General features: G+C 38.0%; 1 protein-coding gene across 1 annotated transcript in view; it reads right to left on the bottom strand.

The window, feature by feature from the left end:
- The window catches only part of gria3b (glutamate receptor, ionotropic, AMPA 3b), a 115,092-nt gene that overhangs the window by 42,916 nt on the left and 50,142 nt on the right, over positions 1-22,034 (bottom strand). The window contains exon 4 of the mRNA XM_079390144.1: positions 11,633-11,820. Coding sequence (XP_079246270.1) covers positions 11,633-11,820 — 188 coding nt within the window. The remainder of the gene's footprint in view (positions 1-11,632; positions 11,821-22,034) is intronic.

A 22,034-nucleotide genomic window follows, 5' to 3' on the forward strand; every position in this document is an offset into this window, starting at 1 on the left:
CCTCGTCACACAATTTGCTAAAGTCTCATGTCTTCTTAAAGCAGTAGACAGTGACTAGGCACTGTCAAGTCCAAAAGAGAACAAAAAGCACCATAAACAGTTTATATGACTCTAGCACCATATCGTAAGAGTTCTGCAAATGCATGATGCCTTTTTTTTAAGGGAAATACTAAATTTCACTTGTTACAAAAATCTTCTACACGTGTCTATAAAACCTGTGCATCATTAGTGATTAAGTGAGAACCAATGCCATTGGGCTTCACTGAATGTCAAACCACACAAATATTTATTTAACACAATTTAGGGTAACACTTTATTTTTATAGTCCACTTTAGACATTCTACCAACTATAAGCAACTGCAACTACATGTCAACAAGCAGTCATTGGAGTATTACGTATTAGTAGACTGTCTGCTTAATATCTGCTACCACTTTATTTTGATGCTCCACCAACACACTTTCAACTGACTAAGAAACTCTGCAAGTATGTCAACTTATTCTACTAACCCTAACCCTAACCCTAACCCTAACCCTAACTGTCTACTGATACTCTAATGAGAGTTGCAAATTAATTACAGTTCATTGAATGTCTAAAGCGCATTATTGAAATAAAGTGTTACCCAGTTTGACAGAGATGGATTACAGCACACTCATTTGGATTACTTGCAGTACTTTTAGAGACTCTTTTTTGTCCTTTCCACTAAGTGATTTCTGATGAATATTCTACAGTATATCATCTGTGTCCTTTCTTATTCTACAGAAGAGACAACCTCCTATAGATCTGGAACAACATAAGGGTGAGTTGATAATGACAGAATTTTCATCTTTGGCTGAACCTTTAATGCTTCCCCAAAACATAAAAGACTGAGATCTAATGATGCAGCCATATCTTTTCTGATGCTCTTTTGCCATAATGCCCTTGACTTTTGGCTCCACTTAAGGCTTTTGGAGCCAGTGAGGTTATCAGTCCTGTCCCACAAACATATACTGCTGCAGGCTCCTCACACCTGAGCGAGAGCTGGCGGAAGAACAGAGATCATCACTGAACTTCACAGCCTGCGAGCCAGCAGGACCACTCTACAACCTTGATGTGGACACGGCCAGGGTCTAATAACACGATTCCATTCAAAGGGTCCAGACCGAGACCTGATGCGCACACAGCACAGAACACTAGTGCTAACAGAAGACATGACAGAATTTACATTTGGAGTGAACCAGTCCTTGAAATAACCAGTGGTCTTTGATGCTAGGTGATTTTGCATGTATTATAATTATAATTATTTTTTACCTTTCTGTTCCCTGTTGAGATAAAACAAAACAAAAACAGCATAAGCTGGTTAGGTATGTTTTGAAGCATGACAGCTGGTTTGAGCTGGTTAAAACCTGGTCATGAGCTGGTTTAAACTGGTCATGTGCTGGTCCTAACCTGGTCCTAAGGAACTAGCTTCTGCTCAGGACCTGTTCATAACAGCTAAACCAGCATATACCAACTAAGGACCAGCTTAAACCAGTTCAAACCAGCTGCCATTCTTCAAAACATACCTAACCACCTTATGCTGTTTTTTTTTCCAACAGGGTTAATGTGTTATATACAGTAGTTGCTTGTGCATGTAAACAATCTGCAAAGTTACAAACCACAAAGTCCACACCAAAGAAACTTCCAAAAAAGAAAACAGTTGCCTGAAACGCCTCATTGGTAGTCCTCCCATTATTTCTGGGACTTGGGTATGTCATCATGTTACACATTTGCATAATGCCCACATACTGGCTGCTTTTGTCTGCCCCAAACAACAGTTATGTGATTTAGATATGTCGAGAAGATGCTGTTTTTTTTTTTTTTTCACTGCAAGGACAAAAAACATTGTATATACTTACTATAGATATGCCATAGTTATTGTTTACAGCTGCTCATGAAGCCTAAAACCTGATTATGGTAATCGCCGTAACATTTCACACACACACACACACACACACACACACTTTAAATGTTTGACCAATCACAAAAGACTGGGCTGAAGAGACAGGAGCTAAAAGGTATGCTGCTGCAGTGTATAGAATTACAAAAATAATGTGCTTTCTGTTCTTGAAAATGTCCAGATGTATTCTAGCATAGCCCAAAAATAAAATTATGAACTGGTAACTGAACATAATATGGGCGCTTTAAATGACAATATTCAACAACTATAATATTTCACAGCAGCAGATTACTGAAATCCCATCATGTAACATAGACGGATGAAGGTGGGTTGATTTCTGAGAGGCATTATGGGGCTGGATTACAGTTGTGCTCTGAGTTAATGTGAAGTAAATACCCGAAGATTCCTGCGCTCACTTTGTAATATTCCTCCCCCCGCTGGCACATTGATCGCACCTCTAGCACTGTCACCTTTGTGTTGGCCAACCAGAAAGAGATTTGGTGTCCTTGAGGGTATTTTTCACCCGTTGTGATGGGCAAAGACAGAGCAGAGTGACCCTGTGCTCGCCCACAGACAGAACCTATTCACACGGGTCTGACAGAGAGAGCCCAGCGCATGAGCCCAAATGCAAGCAATCGCAAAGCATTCAGTCCAGAGGTTCAATAAACCAGACGTCAAACCGGTGGGTCATTACAGCTCCGGCGTGACCTTTAGCTAAAACATGCAGAGCTGGGACTAGGACTTGAGCGCAATAACTGCAAAAACTGTTTGATTGTTTTAGGAAAATTATGTTAAATGGCATAGCAGGGACAATATAATTGCTCTTCCCTGCAGTGAGCGGTTAGAGTTTCATTTCTTGGGGGCTGATGAAGAAAATGATATTGGATAGTACCATAGAAGAAAACAAAAATAGCTAGATTTGCACTTCCTAGAGGATATATATATATATATATATATATATATATATATATATATATCAAATGAAAGGTCTTAATGAGCTCTTTCTACTGGCAAGTACTCATCCATGACTTTACAAATTTATATTATAAACTATTGAAATCAGTACACAAAGTCAGATCAATCTATGGTCAAATTTTTGTTTTGGTTCTCCTGTAAAGTTGGTGAAATGTCACTTACGCCCTTCTAGTTCTCAGCCCTCGAATCACAATAATTCAATATGTAAATTAATTTTAAAAGGAAGACCAATAGCATGCAAATATTTCAATGACATCATCAGTGTTGATTATAATTTCAATGCTACACATTCTTTACATGATGTTATGCAATTTAGAGAGATTTTCAAACTTTATAGGAGACAATTTAAATATTATTTTGTGCTGAATTTATAATTTAGTAGCAATATTTTGCAGTACTTTAGCATATCAGAAATAGTGGCAAAAATTATTTAGTGCAATGGACATTTTCCAAAATGTCTATCATTTCTCTCTGAATGGTTTACGATACCAAACTTTGACTGAACAAAAATAAACAAATAAAATGAAATATATATTTATTTGCTATCTGTTTGACATCACTCATAACATGTCATTTTTAAAGCTCATGCTTATTGCTGCTCTTTGTGGACTGGGAAGGAAGATTTGGGTTTTGAAAGTTACAGTATGTTTTCACAGTACAAGCTCCTTTATCTCAAAATATGATTCCTCATAATGCTATATCTGAAAGAAACTAAACAAAAAAACAGATCGCATACCTAAGGCTACAAAACAAAGTTTGGATGAAGTCTGTATATTATGCAGTTGAAGCTGTAAGAACCATTAAAAATATTATTCCAAATGCAACTAAACCATCATGTGAGGGCCTTGTCTTATCTCACTCACACCATGAGTGCAGCTCGGGTAACAAAAAAGCTGCAGCATCATCAATTTCTCCTCCAACTCTTACCTCATGGCATGACCAATCAATAAGCGTTCTTCAAAACTCATTGAGGGCTGAGGCTGGGGGAGGACAAATGGCCCCAAACGCTTTCCAAAAGCTCTCTAGAACACTCAGTTATCTTCATTTTTGCTCCCTCAGGCTAGCTTTTATGTGGGCAGACCAGAAGCCAGAGTGATCCCGGGGGATGGGGGGGGGGGGGGGGGGGGGGGGTCATTCTAATTAACTGCCACGAGCATCTGTACCTCTCCTGTCCTCTCAGCTGCTTTGAATTTAAACCTCTGTGAGCAGAACAGGTCTGGCTCTTTTCCAAAAGACAAACTAAATACACTAGCCTATGCAAATAGTTTTGAATCCATGTATAACTTCTCTTAATCCATGTATAACTTCTCCAACATTAGACACCTTTAATATTGGGTTTTACTCAAATCACCATTGCAATATCGGGCTGATCCAATGAAAAGCATAATCCAACGCACATTTAAGTGGTTTACTAAAAAGCAACATGCAAAACCTTCCAAACCATAATCCTTTAAATCCGTTATACCATCAATAAAATTAATATGCATACGCTAGCATCCCAGTAAATATCAGTAAGCATTCCAGTGGAAACCAATGACTGCATAGAGTCTGAACCTCACAGAAATGTATGAAGTTTAAATGATCATACATTTCACTATTTTTATTTTTTTGCAAAATTAAAATGTTCATAGAAAAGTTGATTTTGCCATAATTAGACATTTGTTTGAGGATGAGTCCATGGAACATTGCTGCAACCCTACACAGAAGCTCTGCAGAAAAAAAAAGTATTTTGTGGGAGCAAAAAAGACATGAAGAGAGGCAAAACTATTGATAGAGGTTACCAACCTCCACTGTTTTCATAATGGAGAGGCCTCTGAGGTAATAGTTGTTGATAGTTTAAAAAATATATATTATGAAGAACATGGTCATCTTCAAAGGAGGATCAAGTGGACCAATGGCACTAATGGCTGCCTTTTCAACACCAATCTGGCTTTTCATCTAAGACATATGCTTCAAAATTGCCCCAAAAGAGCTGTGACCCATCTAAAATCATTAAACCAATCAATCCCGTAACTTATTTTCTAAAGTTTCCATTTTAAGCATCTCTCCATGTCCATGTTTTCCTGTTAAAGGTTGAAGAGTGAGATCTTGAGCTGAAAAATCAATCCTGCTCTGGGGTCTGTGATCATTTCCCACCCCCGGTTGACCTGAAAGATGACCCAGCCAATGGAGTCTGGTCCCTGTTAAACTCAGAAACACAACATTGTGGCCATCTGTTTGATTTTAGGTCACACAATCCGGTTTTGAAATACCATATTCACCTACTAGCCCAGCCTTGAGCCAGATGATCATTTGTCCTGTCACTCTTTTATATTTGAACCAAAGTTATATAATTAATGAATAAATACATTTTAAAATATGCAATGTTTAAAGTTATATTAAGTGACCTACATTTTGACACATTGTCAGTATTGATTGTTTAGAAACATGTTGTCTCAGATCAAGACAGTGGTGTTTTGTTACTGAATGATTCAGTGTTTTTGAACAAATCAGTTGAGTCAATGACTCAAAGACCCATTCATTATGTTTTTCCTACAATTACTGAGATTTTTTCTTTTCTTTTTAGATATTTTTGGTCTTGGAAGTTTTTGATGAAAAATAATGAGCTCATATTGAAATAACTGACATTTGATTGCAGATTTTGTTATCTTGCTGAACTTTGAGGCATTATTGAGCTCTCTTCTGAAACTAGAGAAGTCATGTGAGACTATTGGAATTCTTTTTATGATAGGAAATGTGAGAAGCAGGAGACCTGTGCAAAAGTCAACCCAGGCTCATGAAAATACTTGCTTGTGGCAACATTTCTTCAACACTGACATTACATACTGTACCTTATTGCATGTTTCTCGGCAGTTTCAAAGCGAAACGTCCAGTGAGTGGCGCTAAAACGAGCATTCACTACATGTCCGTGGCCACGTTTTTATTGCGTTGGTACAGGTACGTATTGCAGCGGTTCAGACTTCAAATGTCCATTGAGTGTCGCTAAAATGTCAATGCTTTGTCATGTTGAAAATAACAAACCCCTTATACAAAACCCAACCCTAAACCTACCCAGAAGTGTTAACGATAGCAACATATAAAATAAATAAAAAATTTATTTGCTTGTGCAACCATGCTATTTTAGCTTACTTAAGCCCCTTTCACACTGCACATTGGTCCCGGAAAATTGCCGGAGTGCCTTCTGTGTGAACGCAAACACGTCCCGGGATTGATTCCGGAATCGATCCTGGGTTGGGGACCTAGTAACATTGCCGGGTTCAGTCCCGGAACGAGCGCTGTGTGAACAAAAGCCAGAACCAATGCCGTAAAGGCTGGTGACGAGTGTTATCATTGCGTGAAGACGCGTGACTCTTTTACCGGGTGTTTTGAAGGCAGATCAACATTCACACAACGAAAAATGTGTATGAAACTGGAATGAAGCAGCGATCGGAGCTCCTCACTATCTACGCTGAAGCTGAAATCGTTCGCCAGTTTAGTGAAATGGTGCGTGGCGCATTATACACGTCACATGAAATGTCACGTGTCTTTACGGGATCTTTACGGGGTGTGTCAATGGGTTGTGCAACCGAGCAAATCTACTGCGTTAGAAAACCCATGCATTTGAAACCAAATACAGCATGTGACGCCAACGTTCAAAAGTGTGATTTTTGAACAAATCTTGCAGCATTTTAAAATAGTTTTGAAGGCATAACATAATATTGTGAAAGGAACTGTGCGGAAATTTGTCAAAACTCTTAATCAAAAACAGGGTGAGGCTAATGATACATGAGGCAACTTTTTTTGAGAAGTGCTCGTGCACTTTCCCACTGAAAATGGGTAACCAATTTCTATCTTCGTGGGTCCTGTGCCTCACCTGGTTGCCCATTAACGACAAAATTAACCAAAGTTGCCCCGAGTATCATCAGTCTCACCCTGTAAACCATAATTTTTGTGAAAAGGAATAAAAAGCTGTAGAAATTTTACTGTCTCTAGTGTCCATTTCAGCTACATATTTGTTTATTTATTTATTTTTTTGCCTTTTGCATTTTGGAGAAATGTTGCCACGAGCATGTATTTTCAATGAGCCTGGGGAGGTAAAAGTCTAAAAATATTTACATCTAAAAAAAATAGTTATATAAATAGATTTCATGTGTGTTTTTACTTTACTTTTGCAGCAACTGCCAAGGTGCTACAGGGTCATTCCTATATTAATGTTTATACAGTTGTCCTTTGTTTCCGTCATGTCTAAGCTCAACATACATGATGTTCTGTGTTATGTTTGTTCTTCCCATATTAATGTCTCTGTGGTGGTTCTAAATTCAGCAGCTGCAACTTGAGCATATTTGACTATCAAAACTAAAAACACAAGTGTGTGGATTACTGTTAGTGTATTTTTAATTAAGATTTCGGATTACCCTCTTTACTATGTTTGACTATTGCCTGTTCCTGAATCCTGTTTCATTCCGTCTCACTCTGTTTGCCTCCTGCGGTACAACTCTAACTCCCTAATCCCATTAAATTGTTAAAGTGACACGTTAAACGCTCTCCAGAGCCTGTGAGCTTTTAAGAGATTTTAAGGCCCCAGTCTTTAGGATTTACCTCAGATGACTCGAACATTGTTTTATGTTGAGTCTTACTTTTTCAGCTTGCTTCTTTTTGCTGTCAGCTTGCTAAATAAAGGGATCACTGTCTCAACAATGAATTTTGTCATGACATTTTTATTTTGCATGAACTATCACTTTAAGTTTGTTATTAGTCATTTATACACTGACCTTCATGCAACATTCAACCCTGAAACATTTCTTTGTGAAACAAGTTTGGCGCAAAACCAGTTCTTAATGAGTCATGTATGATGATGTTTTCTTTTTATACATTTTAATGTGTGATTTATTACAAAACTGCATAGTAAAAATTATTTTTCAGTGTTGTAAATAAATGAAATAATATTAAATTATAGTACATTTTACAAGAAAATGCTTTTTTGTAAGATAAATTAGATTTTTTTTCTTCTAAATTTCATGTTTAATTCATTACGCTTTATTATATGTGAAATTGTTTTCTACCAGATAAAGTTTTTCATTGACTGGATCAATTATATTATAGGATCTTCACTAAAAAAAATTATCAAATAGCTAAATAAATAAACAAAAATAAATAAATGAGGTCACTGGGAATAAGTGACAGAATAATGTATTTACTAAACCAGTTACTTTACTGTTGGGCCATTTCAGCTCATTGCTGATAACCGTTCCCCATTGATCAAATATCAGAAGTGTTAGCATTTGTGACCGCTAGGCTACATCCACATCCACCATCAAACTGCCTACAGATAATGCATAATTTGCCTACAGATAATGCATACGTATTTAATTTCAACAACTTTGTTGAAATACAAATTAAAGGGATAGTTCACCCAAAAATGAAAAATCTCTCATTAATTACTCACCCTCATGTTGTTCCAAACATGTAAGACCTTCGCTCATTTTCGGAACAAATGAAGATATTTTTGATGAAATCTGAGAGCTCTCTGACCCTCCCATAGACATCAAGGGAACTACCAATCAAGGCCCAGAAATGTGCCAAGATGATCGACAAAGTAGTCCATGTGACATCAGGGGTTCAACTGTAATGTTACTGTCACGAATCCTGGCCATGCACTTCCGTTCACCCACCACCAGAGGTCACCCGCTCACCACACGGACTTTCACACTACACAGTTACAAAGCTACAAGAACACTTTTTTAAGCAAAAAAAGAAATGCGAGTGTGTGGTGGCGCCGGCGCTGACCCAGACCCGCGTGATGCCGTTGAACACATGCGCCGTACCTTGTGCCTTGTGTTCAACGTCATCACACCGGATCAGGGTCAGGGCCGGCGTCGCCACACGCTTGCGTCATGGTACTGTCATGAACGCACATCCACAAGTGACGCAGTAGTGACAAAAATGTGGAATAAAGTTGTTATTTTTGTTTTCTTTGCGCAAAAAAGTATTATCGTAGCTTCGTAACATTACAGTTGAACCACTGATGTCACATGGACTACTTCGTCGATCATCTTGGTACTTTTCTGTGCCTTGACCGTGGTAGTTCCCTTGCTGTCTATGGAGGGTCAGAGAGCCCTTAGATTTCATAAAAAATATCTTAAAATGTGTTCCAAAGATGAAAGAAGGTCTTACGGGTTTGGAATGACATGAGGGTAATTAATGACAGAATTTTTGGGTGAACTATGCCACATAGATATATTTGTATTTGATCAAAAAATACATATTCAGATATACTTTAAGGATATAATATAAATTATATCATGTTATGTTTTATTCTGATTTTGTAGATTTATTTCCCGTTTTTGCCTTCAACTGTATATCAATTTTTGCCAGGCATATCACCTCAAAATGCACAGACTGAATGAATTCAAAGGTACATCTCCATCCTCTGAAGAGACCTATTCTTTATGCTTCATGGTGGCAGATCTAGCAAGGCTTCAGTGAAGCGCAGGCTCTCAACGCATTTTAATATTTTTCCTCCCACACGCTTGACACATCCCGGCTCTCTAGTTAGTGCTGCACATTGTATCTCAAAGTTAGTCCCAGATGTCATTTATTCATCCTACCATATCACCTAAATTAAGATGGACAAGTTGATGTCTTTACATCGTCAGCACAGAAAGCCCTGGTGGAGCCAATGCCCCCCAAAAAAACACTCGGAGACTCATCAAACAATGTGCACGTTCATATTCAGTCATTACATAGACACATCCGAATCCTCCTGGCGATTGCATCAAATCCTTCACAAAGCAGATATTCGCATTTTGTACCATTTTGCAGCGCTATTTACCATATTCACACATACAGTAGAATGACACATGAAATGTCACCCTGCTTACGACAGGCCGTCATGCTCATGCAGAGTAAAATGACACATCTTGAGTGTAAACCCCAGATCACAAGCTAGTTTTCCTCTTGAAAAGGCACAAGCCCCTCCGCGCTCCCACTGCAAGGGCACTGCTTATAAATTATTGCGATGGGTTGACATACTCAGTATAGCAGGGCAGTAAAAGCTGTCACCATTGCTCTTCGCGAAGCTTAACTCAGCTGTTGAAACCCTCTGGAGGCCGGCTCCCATTCGCAGTCTGTGCTGGAGATCACGAAATGCAGATGGATTACGGTGAGCAGAACTCTATAGCGCGGTTCTCCTGTCTCGCTGCAGGTCTCTGAAGCACCGCAGTCCAGAAACTTATCTCGGCTATCAGTGTCAGCAGGGCCAGGGAGATTAGTTCAATTAGATCCAGTTTAGCCAATATATGTTGAGGTCGGAAAAGGGATTAAAAACATGTGTCCCGGGGGGCAATAACATAAGATTCCTGCTGTAATTTCCCTAATTCCTCTCCTGCCTGCTCGTTTTCACCCTTAAACTGCTGCAACGTTTAGGAAAGGTACAGCCAGAGGCAAAGACGAGGTGCAATTATTTCACTGACTTATTGAAAAGACATAGATTAAGTTTTAGGGGACAAATTGTGAATAAATGCAGATTTAGAGGGCTGCAGGGATTTTTGTAGGCCAAAATCTAGCAATGAGCATTTTAGCACTTCTACTTTCATCATCCTGAAATCGATAGGTTTTTGAATGGGTTAAAGGCCTGAAATAAGGCCTGTAGTGAACACAAGATCTAGATATTTTCTTGTTTTAATCGACAGGTCAATTTATGCAAGAATGTTTGGTCACACTTTAGTTTGGGGACCAGTTCTTAAGTAACTATTGACTACTACTTTTACCTGAATAAACACCTAGTTTGCTGCTTATTAATACTTAGTAAGATAGTTGTTAAGATTAGGTATGGGATAGAGTTAAGGGATCTAAAATATGGTCATGCAGCGTAAGACAGTAATATGTGCTTTATAAGCAGTCAACAGACATTATGCTAGTGATATGCATACTACTAAACAACTAGTTAATAGTGAGAACATTAAAAGAATATTTTGCAATAAACTTTTACACTAACATCAATGCTCAACAGATTTATATGTATAAAACATGTATTCAGTCTTTGAAGCATATGCTGTAAAGTTATGATTCATCTCAAGGCTGGCTGATGGGGTTTGAGACTTTGAAAGATTTTCTGAAATCACTATGGAGAAAATGAATGGGAAAGTACTTTCAAGAACCCAGGTCGCAGACAAAAACAAATAAACAGGTAGTTACTGTTGCGCTCTAATGATTTGTAGCAGTCCTTTTGGTCTTTTTTTTTTAGACAACATCATTGGACAGAGTAAAGAAAACTGAATTATGCTGGTCATGGTAAATTAATGCTAAATATATATTATGGATCAAAATTAGATGCAGAACGGATTCATAAAAGCAAGCGAAACAAAAGATTCAATGAGGAGGTATTATTGTGCAACTGGAGCTAATACATTTAAATTAGCGTTAACGAGGACATTCCAATTCAGGGGCTGATTACCCTTCATAGAAAGACATCAAAGAGTCGTGCCGATCTATTAGAGACCAAAGAGAAGAGCTCAAATATCTGCTCACCCATTCAGTTTAATTGTACGCTCAGAGAACCCATCTACAGCTCTGTCAGGTCATCCATGTGGAAACGACATAGTAGACTGATGGACTTTGGGAATATTAATAAATCAGGGACTGGATTCTTGCTAAACGAACGAGTCTTCAGATGCAGGGCATTATGGGCAAAGAAGAGACGTCAAACCAGCCAGACTGCCAGAAAAGTGAAGAAACAGGCAGGGGGGAGATGCAGACTTTACCTGCTCCAAGATGACATTGATTCTGTCCACTTCACAGTCGATGAGGTAGCGCTTCTCCTGTCTCCTGTCCATTTCCTCAATGATGCGCCGGAACTCCTGGGGGTCCGTGATGCTGCCCACCGACCGCGCTGTAACTTGCCAGTTGTTTGCCACCGCAGCCTCCATGATGGCTTGAAGAATGGAAAATCCTGCAAGGAAAACAATCATTTTTGCATTAGCTCAAACTCCAGAGCTACATAGGTGTTGACATGCTGTCACATAAAATATATTCAGAGTGCATGTTCAATTTTCTACAAATAAAGTCTTATGTATATACACAAAGACAATTAATGTGACTTTGTCATTTTGGATTAGATCTCCAGGTTGTCCAACAGCAGATTAAAAACAACTGTTCAAAGTAAAAAAAAAAAAACATCTGCAATGCAACTTGAGTTGAATATAAAACAGATAGCATCATACCGGATGCTGATTGGCCGATACAGCATTCCAGCCATGTTAAAATATGCATACAGTAACAGCTATGACAATGAAAACTAAAAAAAGTAAAACATATATTTTACTTATCTTATCTTACTTATCTTATAATTTATCTAAATTATTTGGTTTAAAAAAGATTCAAAAACAAATAAATAAATAAATCTGAAGTAAACATACATACATTAATACAGTAATAAGTAATACATTAATTTATACAAACAAAACAAATCTTTATAAGTTAGATTCGATAGAAATAGCCCATTAAGGTAACATATGCATTATAAAAATCATGTGTATAGAGGAAATTACTGATTAGAATAAGTTTATTTACACAAATAAATAAATAAATGAAATTAAATGTTTTCCTAAATAACAAATAAATAAAATAGTTGTATTAAATGTTGTAGTAATTTTTTAATATGCATAATTATTACAATTTAAGAACAACATTCAGATATCAAAGATCATGTAGAATAGCTCCCATGATTTTTTTTTTAATGAACCAAATTCATATTTCCTCCATAATAAACAGTTGATAGACTGAAAGGTTTAAACAGGTTTGCATACGGTTATCTAAAAGGATTAGTTCCCGCATAACGACCAGAAAACAGAAAATATTCATGAGCGGCAACAATATTAATTAAATGTGCCTTAAACATCATTATACGAGAGACAAAATCTTTTTTTTAAAGGCATTTGTAAGCTGTAATTAACTTTCAAAATACTTTTTGTGTGTGTGTGTGTGTCACGGTTGCTGAAAAGACCCACTGTACTTTTTAGCAGAACATTTAGCAGAACATTCATTATTTTTTCCAGAAATAAACGTGCTTAAAAATGCAGATTTTTGAAGGTGATAGCCAGAGTAATTCACTGCAGATTATGCAAATGCATTCATTCAGGGCCGAGATCACGTGCCGCCGCCCCTCAAAAGCCTTATCGCAGACGCCGAACACAGGCACGAATGCAACAAAGTCGACATTTTTTGGCAACTCCTCTGTACTGCAGATTGCTTGAACTTCTCTTTGCACTTCCTCTATTCAGGCTTTGCACGGCTCAGTTGCTCTGCCCGGCCCAGGTGGCGTGAAAAGCCCTGTGTCTGCTCTCCCAGCATGCAGCTGCCATCGCACCGCTCCCCACCCCATTAAATGACTTTTCAGAAAAACGCTACGCAAATGGCTGAAAAAAATATAAAAATCTGCACTATACGACCTGCCTACAACAGAAGAGCGGGACGTGTCAGCTGTCCGAATGAATGGATGCGATGCTCAGCACGTCTGACATCCTCATCCGCACAATGTGTCCAGTTCTTAATATATGAGGCGCTGTATGTGTGTTTGCTCAGAGCAATCTCCGGGAAGTGCTGCATTTTCTGTGACTTGATATTGACTTAAAAATTAAGAATTATGGTTTGTGATGCACAACATTTACATGCATTCCGTAGTAATCTGATGGGAGAACGAACTTGAAAAATGGATTCTCAGCATTTTTATTTTTTACCTGTACGCTACGGTAGGGAGTACTCAGTTCAGTTTAATTCATTTACAGTCAACATGATGTATGTCTATGGAAGAGGCTTTAATATAAACTAAAATGCTCTTACGGCTGTGTATCATCCTGATTTTTTGGCTCAATCTAAAAGCTACGAGCATGTCTGTGAAGATTCTGCTATCCAGAATGTTCTAATGCAGGGATTTCAGGCCATGGACTATAAACCCAAATATATATGTTAACGTTATCATTTAAAAAAATGTATTGATATCATTTACTGTAATTTATTTATTGAGGACAAACACAGTGTTCTTCGATGAGGAACGTCCAAAGCTGTACATCAGCAAACCAAACCACCACAGTGTGAGCGCATGTCTAAACACAGAGGGGCAGAGCCCTCCGGACAAAGTACAGCAGTGCATCTGCATCTAAAGGACAAGGAGCACACGCTCAAGGACAGTCAGATGAAGATTTTAGACAGAGAGCACAGAGCGTCTCAGAGAGAAGTTAAGGAGGCCATCGATGTGACAGTGGAACTGCATCTCACTCTGTCTACAAACATGATTATATCCTTAGTCTCTCAGTTGATCTCATGATTCCAACACTAATCAGCTGTTATTTATGATCTTCATGTGGCTTTTGCTAGATGAGGTCCCTGAATGTGAAGAGATCATATCATCAGATCACAGCTGAGTGGTGAAGAATCTTGAGTTACAGAAAGAACATGAGAATGTGAATCTGTATCGAAGGATGCTATGAACAGCTTTTACACCTACAGTCTGTATCAAGGCTTTGACCAAATCTGCACAGCTGGACAGAGGTTAACCAGAGGTGAAGGGATTTAGTAGAGAACATCTGTCTCGTGTCATGATGAGGATGCTTGTAAAAAATGTTTTTTTATAATTTTGCTAATTATTTATGATCTATCTTGGTCACATGACAACAAAATATGTTCCTGCATGTAGGTAACACCACACTGACTCTATTAAATAGTTATTAAAAATCAAATATTATTTATGAAATATTATATCACGATGATTATTTTATGAATTATTATTGTATTGTATTATTATATTTATTTAACTTTTTTCCGCATCATTACTCCAGTCTTCAGTGTCACATGATTAATGTTCTTGATGAATAAAAGTAGTAGTAAAGTAAAAAAACAAACCTAAATGAATCTTACTTTCCCCAAACTTTTGAGCGCTATTGTATATAAATAATGCTTGTTATTCATTTCAAATTAACAATAAATTTTTGTAAAGATGAAGCTCAGAGAAGAATATTTGGAATATGTTTTTTCAATTTAGGCATGAAGTTTACCTGACCTGCAAAACACCTGGTCACCTGCTCTTCACAATGCATTTCTATTCAAGTGCAATATGGGCAGATCAAGAGAGATTTCAGAGGACTCCTGAAGAGTTGTTAAAGCTCACTAGACGTCAAAGAGTTACAGGAGGTTTTCAAGAGACGGTCCGTTTACAAGGGAATTAGATTCTACTGTAATTCCCCTGAGGAGATCTCCAAAGATCAGTGCTGGAATACCATCAAATCCTCAAGGAAACAACAAAGGACCCTTGGGAAACAGCTAAGGATCCACAAAGCCATTTTTTTTATTTTTATTGATAATGTCTTTGTTCATGCATCAGTACGCGTGCCATTCATAGGTTTTGACTACAAAGGTTTTATTAAAAAAAATGCAACCCACTGGTTTTTGCACAGCATTAACCGAACAATGTTTGGAAGCATACTGTTTAAGCTAGACATTACAAAAATACAGGCGAACAGAATTTATTTTATTTCAACGATTGGGCCAAATATGGATTAAATGTCCTGCAATGCTTAGCTCCAACTCAGAAGAAACATATATATAAAAAAAAAAAAAAAATGCGTCAATGCATATCAATTAACTTGCATTTCCACTTTAAAAAACTGAAAAAATTATAGTTTTTTTTTTATTATTAAATTACATTAAATGTGAGGTTGGATCTATTTCAGTTTTTTACTGTATAAAGGAAACATGCTGTTAATCATTAACTGTTAACTAATCTTAACCCTATATACTGTAAGGAAAAAACTAAAAGAAAAATGAAAAAGCACATTGCATGTTACCTTTATGGATCACTACAGAAAATGCTTTAATATGTATACAGTACATTGGCCCATCTCTTCGTTTTAGTGTACATGTGACATATGTTTGGTGTTTTCTGAATAGGACTTCCTTACTGACAGTCCATCAGATGTTAGGTACTGTAGCATTCCTACTGAAAACCAGACAACTGTCACACCACTATACACCATTTATTGTGAACAATATGATTAATAGAGGTGCTATCTCTCATTGGCCGCCAGACAGAATCTGAATGGGTGCAATAGAATTCATTGAAGATTCATCAAAAGATCCCATGCCCGTCTGGATGCGCATTTGTGTGGAAATTAAGTGATGAAATCTGACTAAACATTCTCCAAAGAATTAGACGAGTTCTACTTTCACTTCTACAAAGTCAGCACAAAAGTTTTTTTTGACATCAAAACCCAAGACGGAAAATCTGTGGAAGAAGCGCAGAACTCTGACAGGCCTGACAAAGCTGTCTGCACCTATAAACAGACACCTGACTGAGCGGCCCGTGCCACTTATCAATAAACATAACGGCTCTCTCACTCTTTTAGCTGTTTTTGACAGTTAATTTAAGTTGACTTTAAGACTGAATTGGAATGATTCTATGACTCGCCTGCTGCATTTGCATATGCATCCTGTAGTGAGTTATTGCCAAAAAAAAAAAAAAAAAGCCCTGTCCCTGCCAACGGTAATTTACAGCAGACGGGCCCTCTACCCTTGCCAGTCGGCATCTAGGACATTAGTGGACCAGAAAAACCCTACATCTGCTTGAGTGTAACAGGCTGCGCTGATATCATTGGCACGGCCATTGTGTTTTATTGATATCTCCGTGACCCCTATGTGGACCCCCATAAATTGCATTCGCTTCTTTAGGTAAATAAGCCACAGCTGGGTGGGATTGCGGCAAAAGTAATACTGACTGGAACATAAATTCTGACGACGAGATTTCAGTACCGTGATTATAAATTTTTGCCTGGTGAAATGTGGGCGGTGTGGGTCGTTTCTGATTGCACTGCTAAGTGCTAATCATCGCTTTGAGCCTGCTTCATTTTAATACGCTGTAAAACCCTGAGCATTGCGGCACTGGTGAGCGTACGGTCCTACAGATGCCTGCTGGGTGATTTGCAGGCTGTGAGGACTGAAATGTCTCTATCTGAGGCACTCTGTCAGGGGCTCGTCGGCTTTCTCTCCAAACATTCACTCAGAGGTTGGCATCACGCTGTTGTTTTTGATAATGCGTTCCCCTCATTCATATATTTAACTGAAAACTGCTCTAACACTCGTGTCCAACAAGCATGAGCAGGTTTCTAATGAGGTAACAAGATGAAATAAAAACAATCTATGAGGTCTGTCTCATTGATGTCTCCTGATGGACTTTCAGGATCTCAAGGATGTGTCAAACCATCTTCAAATTTTTCAAGATACCAAATAATTTCAAAGTGAAATCATTTCTTATTATTTACTTCCAAGACCAAAGAAAATGTGAACTATGACATGCATTTTACAAAGCAATAAGTCCTGTATGATTAAATATATTTAATAAGATCTTTACAGAACCCCCCCCCCCAAAAAAATAGATTGACAGATGAATGAGTGAATTAACTGAGGTTTTTCAGTACTTTTGCTCCTATAGAATAAATATTCTGAAAAGGGATTCTAAAAGGGTACAAAATAAGGGTTGAAACTTTTATACATGTTTATTATTATTATTATTATTATTTGCAATCCTGCTACTGTCTTTCTAATGTGTGATTGTTATTTTCTAGCAATAAACATTGAATGCATATTTAAAATAACACAATTACAGGGGTAACAGGGTTGGAATTTGTATAAAAGGTTGCAGTTTGTATTAAGCTGTCACTTACAAGCTTGGGGCCAAATAATGCTTTGATAATCTTGGTTGATAAACTTATTATGAGTTTAGGAAAAATAGTAACAGGGTTGAACAGGGAATCACAGATAGATAGATAGATAGATAGATAGATAGATAGATAGATAGATAGATCGTAATTAAAAGTCACAATTAATGGTTTGTTAATAGCGAGATTAGGACCTTAAAATAAAGTGACCAAAAAAAAAAACAAAAAGCTTCTTTAGCGCTTCTTCAGCACTGATTAAAAACATCTTTTAACATTGTAGTAAACTCTCATTCATAGCAAACATATGTATTTGTAGTAATATATCAAATCTAAGGAGGAGAATGGGGTTCCTCTTATGGTTCTACATAGCACCATTTGATAAAGGTGCTGTATAACACCTTTAAAGACAGGTGCCATATAGCACTTAAAGTGGTGATTAGTCTATGATTACAAGCCAATGAACCACTTTAGTGCTATTTAGCACCATTTTTTTTGAGTGTAGAGTTGCTAGTAACTACAGAGTTTCCACAGTGATATGTAGCAGTTTCTAGTCATGTTACTGGGCAATTTAACAATTAGAAGAACTTTAAAAGCACTTTGCAATGTCACAATTCAGTTCAGTCCATGTAAGAATAATCTACATTCCTTTTTTTTAATTATTATTATTTTATGAGCACATTTTACTGAAAGTCAAGCTTGTTTGAGCAAGCAACTGTTATCAAAGGGAGCAGAGTTAAGCGAAGGGTTAATTGTCTCATTCTTAATTTCTCCTCTGGAGAAACATCTGAGACCAAGTTGCAACTTAAACCACAGCTCCATTGCGTCTCGTGAGCTTTGAAAGCTGTGAGTTTTCCTCTGGGGAAGAGGATTCAAACGGAGCTTGTGTGTTTGTTTGTTGGTTTGTTGATTTCTGTGCTTATTGACTGGAATCTCTGGCTGTGTAATGTTGTCTCACTATAGGACGGATGCAGTTCACCCAGAAGCAGAAGCAGAAATCTGAGTGCAGGAATCCAGCAATAAGTAAGCGTCCTTTCCGCTGTACTCTTAACTAGATTTTAACAAGTTGAAGTTTGAAGCATTACCCATGGAGGCTTAGCTGTAATTGAATTTAGTTGTTTCTAATCTCTTCTCTGCTCCTGTGCTCCTCGCGGTGGCTAATTGAAACGCCACGGCCAGTACGGGCTGTGTTTGTGATGCGAGCCGTGACGGCTGTGCCACCTCCGGAGCGCCGTTTGAGCGGGGTTGCTTAGCATCCGCTCTGTGACTGGGTTAGAGCTCCGAGACAACTGAGAGATCTCACTGCCCGCTTTGAATGCATGATGAAGATGAAATCATTCACGGCTCCAGGCTAAAGATATGACTGAACTCATCCGCTATGGTGTTGAAAGTGCTAGTTTTAATGATGTCATTTCCTGTTTGGTCAAACTTGCTTTTTCAATTTTGAATAAAATTAGACAAGGCCCATTCAGACAAATAATGTACATTTAAAAAAAAAAAAGAAATGATGGCATAATTTATTTAAAGTGCATTTTTTTATAGTGGTTCAGTCAAAAATCATGGTTAATGCAGTCCCCACAGTAAAAAAGAAACAATTTTAAGTAGTATTATTTGTAATAATATATAACAAAATTATTTCACTATATATACATATTAATATTAACAAAATGAAAATTTTGACTCTAGAAAATGTATTGATTAAGTATGGTATGGTCTATATAATAAGTAATCTTTTAACTTTGTATGAATGTTTTTGTCTATTAAATAAATAATAAATATTTTTTTCTAATATTAAATCAAAATACATTATATATATATATATATATATATATATATATATATATATATATATATATATATATATATACATTTATTTAGATTTAATTTTTTTTTTTTTGTCAGTGTATAAAGGTAACTATAAAGATAACTATGGTTGCATTCTGTCTATTATGAGTGCAGATTGCAGTTTTGTCAACTACTGCTTTAAATGCTCACACTCACACTCGCACTGCAGATGAGCGCTGGACTTTATATTGCAACAAAATGGAAAGTTCCTGAATTTCTGAATTTACCCCAGAAATCTCGTGAGAGAGATCATTTGGACACATCAAAGCGAGATTCGTTTCTGTTCAACTGCACCACACAAACACCGGAGGAACAGGAAAAGACAATGTCATTGCCTTTCAGTTAGTTTACTCATACTTCATGTTTCATTAGGCAGATATTGCTTTCTCCCGAGAACAGTCGCTCCCTGGGATGTAGCTGGGAATGAGCGCATATTAATGAGCGACGTCTTCATAGTTCTTCATAGTTGCAGCCAAAATAAATACCATCTTATCGTTTGATAAGTGTTTGCTTCTGCTCACCTCATGTTAAGAGCGGACGAGCGCGTCTTTAATAATGCAAAGCTACTGGCTCGACAAAATTCCCCACCTCTCGGTGCACGCGCTTGTTGTATTGTGTAATAAATTTATACAAGATGGCGCCGCTGTGTTCGGACGCCGTGAGGTTCGCTCCACTGAGAATTTGCTTCTACCTTCCTTTTTACTTAGTTTTACTTTCTCTTTTTACACATCTCACGTCGGCACTGATCACCTACAACATAGAAACACTTTTGGACATTGGAAACCGCTACACCAACCTGTTTCAGGACACTTTATCCACGAATCCTGCGTGGCCTCTGGAGATTCTTCGGAACGCGGAGATAAACAACACCCCCCCGAGGCGACGGATCAAGAAACACCGCGGGAAGCGCGCTGGAATTCGAGTCAGACTCAGGAAAAGGGCTCACAGTCCTCCTCTCCCAAGCATTCTCCTCGCTAATGTCCAATCCTTGGAGAATAAGATGGACGATCTTAGAGCCAGGATTAGTTTCCAACGGGACATTAGGGACTGTAACATCCTTTGTTTGTCAGAAACGTGGCTTTCGTCCTCGGTCCCGGACACTGCTGTAATGCCGAGTGATAACTTCTCTGTCTTTCGGACGGACAGAACAGCAGAGGCCGGTAAATCCAGGGGTGGAGGAGTATGTTTCATGATCAACAAGAAATGGTGTGACCCCAGGAATATCTCCATTCTGTCGCGTTCCTGCTCGCCTCATCTGGAACATCTTTCCATTATCTGCCGCCCATTTTATCTGCCCCGGGAGTTTTCATCGATCATTGTTACTGCTGTGTACATTCCACCACAGGCGGACACTGGCTTGGCTTTGTCTAAACTTCACGATGTGCTCAGCGGCCACATTAACAAACATCCTGACGCTGCCTTCATCATCGCGGGGGACTTTAACAAAGCCAACCTCAAGCAGGTCATGCCGAACTTTTACCAACATGTATCCTGTCCAACTAGAGGACCAAACACACTGGATCATTGCTACACTCAGTTCAAGGCTGCTATTATATACCCTGTACAACTTTTTTGCACATTATTTTGCACATTCCTCTTAGTACTATTTAAGTCAACAACATACTGACCTGCACATTTATATTTATATTTTTTATCTATCTTTTTATTTTATTCTTTTTATTTTATTTTATTTTTTTCTACTTTTCTTCTCTTAATATTTGTATACTTTATAATTGCACTGTCCTTGGAGCGGACCTGACCTACATTTCACTGCTGGTTATACTCTGTATAATTGTGTATGTGACGAATAAAACTCTTGAATCTCTTGAATCTTGAATCTAAAGAAGATAGATTGGAAGCATCCTAAGTGTGTTTTGCAGAAGCGGTTGAGGAGGGAGAGAGTCTTTGATGTGGTGTGTTTATTCTAATTAAAACCATCTCGAGCCAAGTACAGATCAGAACGGCCAGACAGCCGACGCGAAAAATCAAAATGCAAAGCAGCATGTCAAGCATATCTATAAAAGAGCATGCATGCAGCGGGGTGTAGGGGCTCTCAGCACTGTTTTTCATTTGCACAGCCTACAGACTGCTGGAGCCAGCGGGTACACACACACACACACACACACACACACACACATGCACAGGACAGTAAACACCTCCGCAAAAACACATAGCCCACACTTGTGGATGAATGCTATTCAATTATCTGTTACATCAGCCATATGACTCTTTTATTCTAGGCAAGAAAAACATCAAGTCAATTTCAATATCTAATCTACCTTAGTGTACCTTTCACTCCCCCCAAAAAGCATTAAATCAAAGGTTTAAAAATACAACAGACGAGGGTGTTTTCATGCTCCTTCGCAGCAACTGGAGCAAGATAATGCTTTTAATTTTTGATTTACATGATTCCTGGAGTGTAATGTTTCAAAAGGGTAATGGTGAAATATTCCATTAGGAAGGGACAAACATGACAAAATACACAAAACCAGCCTGAGCTCAACAAAATGTTAATATCATGCTGGGTTATCATTACCATCGCAGTTCAGTAAGAAAAACCCATTAAGGAGGAATGACTTACAAATGATGCTCTTATTTCCATTTATCCAAGGCTTAG

The sequence above is a fragment of the Barbus barbus genome (genome assembly GCF_936440315.1).
Source record: "Barbus barbus genome assembly, chromosome: 33".
NCBI lineage: Eukaryota > Metazoa > Chordata > Actinopteri > Cypriniformes > Cyprinidae > Barbus > Barbus barbus.